This window comes from Stegastes partitus, unplaced genomic scaffold (assembly GCF_000690725.1).
Source record: "Stegastes partitus isolate 25-593 unplaced genomic scaffold, Stegastes_partitus-1.0.2 Scaffold162, whole genome shotgun sequence".
Taxonomy (NCBI): domain Eukaryota; kingdom Metazoa; phylum Chordata; class Actinopteri; family Pomacentridae; genus Stegastes; species Stegastes partitus.
Genome location: NW_007577893.1, coordinates 37,048 through 44,337, shown reverse-complemented (window position 1 = coordinate 44,337; position 7,290 = coordinate 37,048). Strand labels below are relative to the sequence as shown.

Below are 7,290 nucleotides of genomic sequence, written 5' to 3'. Positions count from 1 at the left end.
TTAATGACAGCTATGATAGAATGGTGTCAAAACAGTGCATCACACCTTGCTGCGTATGGGGCTGCATAGATGGTGGCCTGGTCTTATTAGTCATATGTCTTTTACATTATGTGGAAGGCAGAATGCATATATATCATTTATTGGGTAAGACATAGCAGCAGAATGCACTACGGAAAGAAGGCAAGCCAGCAGAGGCAGTGTAATTCTCTGGGCAATTTTTTACTGGGATACTTTGGGTCGTGGCATTAATGTGGATGTTACTTTGACACACACCGAGACAATGTTGCAGACCATATGCATCCCTTAATGGCAACGGTATTCCCTGATGGCAGCAACCTCTTTCAGAAGGGTAATGCCCAAAAATTGCTCAGAAAGGGTTTAAGTAACATAACAGCATCTTAGGTGCTGGCTTGGCCTTAAAATTCTCCAGCTCTCATGCCTACTGAGCATCTATGGGACGGGGTTCCAGAGTAACTTTTTTAAATTAACTGCACTGATTTGTACCAGGTCATCGTTTGGGTGCAACAAAAGTTTTTCAACACTCCTTTTGACATTGAATAATACATTCCTAGCGGTATGTTGTTCCCTGTTCCTATACACAATGGTAATTTCTGAACAAATACTGTAAACAGGAATAAAAACACAGATACGGTTGAATATTGCGTATGGGCATCTACAAATTAAATGAATACTAAACCATACTTCCACATTATATTTCCACAGCATTAAAACTCAATGAGGACTACAGGCCCACAGGATTTCTAACTGTTAGGCACATGCGCAAAGGGACAGGTGCATGACTAGGTTCAAAAACAAGCTAGAGATACAGCCAGGATAAGGCTCAACATAATCAGCAGCTGTAGCAGCAGCAGCAGCACCAGCTGTAACATGCTACTTGTAAATAACAGTATCTTTGCTCCATATCTCAGTCTTACTTGGTTCATTTCAGTTTTCCCAGACTCACCCTCTGTCTCTGTGTTGTCTTGGTTGAGGAAAGCAGTTTCCAGCCCTTCTTTCTTCAAACCTGTATCTTCTGGATCTTCATCCTCCTCTTGAATAGGGTGAGATTTTCTCAAAGACTTACTGAAAGACTTTGCAGATTCCAGCAGTCCTTAACATTAAAAAAAAATAAAATAAAATAAAGAAAGAAAACAGAACAATGAGGCTGTTGTAACTTATCGTGTAAGTCACACCAGTCACACAAGTTGATCTAAACAGAGATTATGATTAAAAAAACTAAGTACACCATCTATTTATTATACTTACTGGTATTTATTACTCCTATGCTAACAATACGGACTGTCGGATATACAAATACACAGGCAATACGGGCAGTACATGTGGACAAATATAAATATAATATGCAACAACAAAGTGGGAGCTCAAGAATGACCATGCAGTGGATTCTACACCTGACACAATCACAAGAAACCACATTATTGCTTCAAAAAGGCAGGACACACACACACATACACACACACACAGTGGATTGTTTCTTAAGGTCCCATGCTGCCACCTAGTGTTGTCACTGTACTTGTACCCATCAACTGTGTTTTTATTATCAGTGAAATTATATGATTTCTGCTCTGCATGTGTTGGATTATAAATGTTTTTTTTTTTTGTGAAAAATGTCTCACCTGTTCAGTTATGAAATGGGTCCTGCCATTTCATAAATAATCAATTTCCGAATCATAGTCAGTTGCAAGGATTTCATAAGAGCTTTGTAATTAAAGAACTGTCATCAGGCACTGATCAGGCACTCAATGACAAAACTAATTACCGGTATGTCCTATTGTATGGCTAATGCATCAGTGAGCAAGCACAACATCAGTCTCCAGGCCCATGTGGCAGGCAGGATGGCAATAATGTTAATACATAAAATTAAAAAATGAAAGCTTAAAAGAGACAAACACAAGAGAAAAGGGAAATTAGTGAGACTACCATCTTGCCGGGGGACTAAATCACTAGGGGTTTGGGGGCGGAGTGGAAGTTACCATCTTCACTGTCCCCCTGGGAATGGCTAAAAGTGCTGGCTGGAGGAGTTTCAGTAGTGTCGACAGGACTCCCCTCTCCTGACACACACTGGAGGTTTTCATGCATGGGACTGCTCAGACTGTGGGAGCACAAGTCATCAGATGGAGCTCTGTGTCTTTCCACAGTTTGTGAATCTTCCAAAACTGTGTTTTTGAGAGTTTCTTCTGGATTAATGGGTTTATTCGGCGCATTGCAGCGAGGTTGGGGGACTGGCTTGTAAAGGGGTTCCCCGCTGAAATCTTCAGGGGGGGAAGAAGTAAAAAAAGGTCATGTATATGGTCCGTCCAGTCAAATCCATTGTAGTCTGAATGAAATATCTGAACTACACAAGACTAAATGTATTCTAAGTCATATTCACATACTGACCATTAGTCTTACACATTCTTGCGATCAAATGTGTTGCCAGTGTCACCACAGAGTCACATAGGTCACAGCCACAACAAAAAGTGTAAACAGCAGTGCACGACTCTGGCAAAGACCATGAGCTAATTTAATACGTCAACTCTACTTCTAAGTGCGTTTCTACTTTCCAGTCGAGACCAATGTGCATTGTTTCTAAAATTACTGTCATTGCACGATCAGACTGGGGGGTAGCAAATGCACCATCAGTGTTTGACTGAGAAAGATGGAGCCATTGCTCCATTAATGCATGATGTTTTCGCACGTAAACACTGTTTTAAAATAAACCAGCCTAATGTGGATGTAGTTAAAGAACTGTTGGCACAGCTCTTTGTCATGGGATATTTTTTCAACTTCCTCTCACCCTCATTGTTCTCAGGCTGGCACTTTTTGGCTTTGATAAATCTGCGTTTGGCTGTCTCTGCTGGGAAAGATGAGAAAAAGAAAGGGAAAGTTTTCAAAACAAGACAAAGCAGAAAAACACAGCTGTGACAAAGTGCACCCACATACAGATTTGCACATTTTGAATTTGTATGACTGAATGGAGGTAGTGTGTGTTCACTTTGTGACTGAAAGATGTGCAAAAAGAGCAAAGATGGGGCCGTTTTTCTACAACTGTAAATCAAAAGACAGAACAGGTATAAGGAGAAACATGTTGAAATTGGGTAATGAGAAATGACAAGGAGAGATCAGTAAACTGGAATACAAGTTAAGGAGAAAGAGGTACTATATTTGAATAAATAGTGAGACAACATCTTCTTAGAGTCACTGCTGTGTTAATTTGATGTTTTTCTTCTCTTAAGTGAAGACAATTGGATGCAAAAATGAGGTTATAGCCCACAGTCACCATGAGTGAATCTTTTGAGGTTTTCACCTTACAAAGTGCCATGTGTTGACATATGTTGTAAACTGCGCTATACAAGTAAAATTGAACTGAACTGAGTTGAATTGAATCATTTGCAGATTCTTTTCCTGATGAATTACTTGATATTGCATTTAGTCTGTGAGGTCAACACCAACAGTTGTCAACAGGCAAAATTTCTANGTCAACACCAACAGTTGTCAACAGGCAAAATTTCTAGTGCAAACAACTCAGAGGACACATGAGGCATGAACATCAGCAGGAACAGCCCTGTGATTGGCCCTTTCAGACCTTCTGTTTGTATTGCGGTGTAGGATCTGGAAGTTTTAACAGCAACCTTAACTCAGAGTGCACCAAAACAATGATGAATGGTAGTACAGGGTGTAACTTAGTACTGTCAGCACACAATAAATGCAACAATGGAGAGTTTGTTGTTAACCTTCAAGACGCTGATGGCGATTTTAGAGAAGAAAAAACTGCTGCTTGACAATGACATCAACAGAGCAGAAAAATGGCACTCTGGTTCTCAACTAATCAGCACTATCTTCTAACTTAACCAATCGCTAGCCTTCCACAGCAGTTTTTCAGTCTCAGAAGTACCTACGTTTTTCTGCCCTAATAACAACTCTAAAAGAAGTTTCTGTTACAAGCAGTGAATCGTAAACGAACATAGCATAAAATATAAGAATATGTTGAGGCTGTTGCAAGAAATGTTGTTTTGTTTGATAGTCATACAATATTCACCTCAAAGCTTGTAAGTTCATGTTTTCATCACACAAATACTTTTAAAATGATCCTTTCTAACTCTTAAAGACAAAAGATTATTTTACATGCTTCAACTGCTAGAATTAGAAACATGTAAGAACTGTCTCCCCTCCACTGTTGGTATATTTCACACAGCACAACATGCTTGTTGAGCCAATAGTATAAAATAATACAAAAGCTGTCTGTATGTAGCCTTACTAGCTTAGTCTGGCACATATCTTCTTACTCAGCAAATGCTACAGTTGTTTCCAGTAAGGTATTTATGTAATAAAATGACTGTTGTAAACACTACTTAATGTGCTGAAGAATCAACATTTACTTATTTAAAATCAAATCTTGTTCTGAATGTACTGTTTTCTGAAAGAGTAAAAAAAATAAATAATAAACATATATACAGTCATGGAAGAAATGATTAGATCACCCTTGTTTTTTTTAAGTTCTTGTTCATTTTAATGCCTGGTACAACTCAAGGTATATTACCTAAAGAATACAATTAACACGACAAAAAATGCAGCTGATTATATAATACGTGATGTTGTGTTTGACATGCTTAAGCTTAATTGCATTCCCAGGTTATATAAGAGGCCATTTCATGTCATAAGCAACGCTGCACATGCAAAGGCCTAGTGGTTTTCCTGCTTACATTCAACCCATAGCACAACTCAGAAGTTGTGAAGCCACAAAGGCAGCCATCTTGGCACTGCTGGTTATTGGCCTGAGTGAGAGACTGACAGCGAAAAAAAACTGAAGATCTCCAAGACAGCCGTTCATTACACCAAGAAAAAACAGGCTGAACATGGTACTACCAAATTGCTAGCTGGTCACAGCAGGAAACGTCTCTCTGCCCCACAAGATGGGGCAGAGATGAGACAATGTCAGAAGCTGGTGGAGAGCATGCCAAGACACATGGCTGCAGTCATCAAAACAATGGTTATGCAATCAAGTACTAACTCCTGTGTGTATCCTGTGACTAAAACAGACAGAAAAGAAAACATGGAATGCCTAAAAGCACTGATTTTGGCAGTACAATGCCATAGCTATTGATGTAAGAACTTAAGTGATTTTGGTTATTATCAAGAAAACCATGGAAAATGGCCAGATAGCAGCTCACTATTCGGAGGAAGCCAACACATTCAGAATAGTAACAAATCTTGCCAACAGACATGCTGACTTATACAAAGATTTCTAAGAGCAACATGCAAATGTAATACTATATCGATGAAAATGCTTTTCACCACCAGGGTTTGACAAGGTAAATTAGCTATGAGCAATAAAAACTTCAACTTGGCTTCAAATTTTTTCACTGACTTCCCTGATTGGGAAAATATCTCTATAGTAAAACATACCCTCACTCTGGTAACATTTACTTGATCATGGCTCACAAGCAAGTTCAAATCAACAGCACCAGTTATAATGACTAACTTTACTCAATCAGTACTGGTAATTGTTAACTTGGCATTAACATCTTTGTCAGTAATTATTTCTGTTACTAGGAAATGCACTCAGTGGAGTGAAGACCTTTTCCCAGATGGTGTGTTGAGTCTATTTAACACAGCTTTATTAAGTGATATCTGGTTTCAAATATAAAGTTAGTGAAGACAGCAATTATGTATAGGGAACATTATATTACTGCATGCCATGTGAAAGCTTTAACAACACTATAACATTGATCTAATTATTTACAGTAATCCAATAGTGTTATAAATGCACTAATTCATTGTCAAAAACATACCTACATATATGAGAACTTAAACGAGAAAACATTTAGCAACACTTAGATTACAATATATGAGCATAAAAACAATAAACGTAGATGACTAGCTGGAAGTCTGGCATTTCCTGTGATGAAGATCAAAGGATTATTTACCTGCTCACTACAGAAGACATTAAAATAGACTAAACACAAAAGTCAAGTCAATACACCATCTAAACAGAGGCCTGCACTCTGTGAGAATTTTCTAGTTTTCTATTTCATCGAATTCCTTATTTAAAAAAATAAATAAATAAATGATAACAGACTCTCGCAAAGGTAGTTTACGATCTACATCATTCTAATAAACGTTTATAATTGTAATAATGCTATTAATCTGATTTGGTCAGAGCAGGATTGTCAAGTGAAAGAGGGTCCCCTCCATTTACAGTCAGCAACTTAAAATTGTGTAAAAAAATGTGCAGTCAGTCAAAAACTAATTATAGGTGTCATTTCTCTCATCTGTTTCATTACATTCTATAATATTTTAGGATTTTACTGTGGTATCATTGATTTATTTGGGCTGGTATTGTATCGAGGTCAGAGTTTTGCTATCGCGACATTACAGCTGGGTTTAAGTCCCATTGCACCACCACTTTCTGTCCTCACCATCTAAAGCTTGAAAACAGAGACAAGAGGAGGTGTAGAAGTCTAGTTTCCTCTCAGGCTACTCCAGTAACAACATGCTAAAAGGTTAAAGTGGAATTTTGCCCCCCAAAAATATGCCAAAATACTGACTACACCAGCCTTTAACTACCTTACAACTTTACTAAATATCAAAATATCATACAATAGTGGTACTCCATGGTAATGTCAAGGGAGCTACACAGATTAAATTTACATCTATTAATTCTATCAATACACCACACAGTCAACTGTTTTGATAACACAATCTCACATAATGCATCCACAGCAAAATAAACCGAGCAATGTTTTCTGTCTCATCTCCCTCGTGAGTCAGTGACCTCTACTTGTTTTTGGGTTTTTTTTCACTTAAGACTATTTTTATAGGAAAATCCTTGTGTTTTCCTGCCTAAATGGCAGAGCTTAAACATTGAAAAAAGTGCAGCCACTGGCATTACAGTCTGTACATCTGAAAAGGGCTGGAGGCTAACACATGCAGTATGATAGATGTACTATCAAGGAAAGCTTTCTTTTCAACATTACCTCTCCCTGTACTTCCACTGCTGTGATCGTCATCTTGCCACAATGCCACTGTTGGTTTCTGGGCTGATTTCTGGCTGGTTTTAGCATAGGGCTGCTTGTCAGGGCTTCCCAAATCAATCGAGTCATCTGAAACGGACTGAAATCATTGTCAAATCAGAGAGATGTTGTTAATATCAAACTGTGCATATTAAACCAGGGCTGAGCAATACAGCCAAAATGTGTATCATGGTAAAATTTTTAAATCAGTCAATATAATCGATAATTATTGATGATTTTTAACATAACCTGGTTTAAATAAGGACTAAGAGAACAA

General features: G+C 38.1%; 1 protein-coding gene across 1 annotated transcript in view; it reads right to left on the bottom strand.

Annotated features, from left to right (window-relative positions):
• The window catches only part of cep162 (centrosomal protein 162), a 38,801-nt gene that overhangs the window by 28,175 nt on the left and 3,336 nt on the right, over window positions 1–7,290 (bottom strand). The window contains exons 3-4 of the mRNA XM_008279518.1: window positions 6,978–7,113; window positions 965–1,111 (exon numbers count right to left, since the gene is read on the bottom strand). Coding sequence (XP_008277740.1) covers window positions 965–1,111; window positions 6,978–7,113 — 283 coding nt within the window. The remainder of the gene's footprint in view (window positions 1–964; window positions 1,112–6,977; window positions 7,114–7,290) is intronic.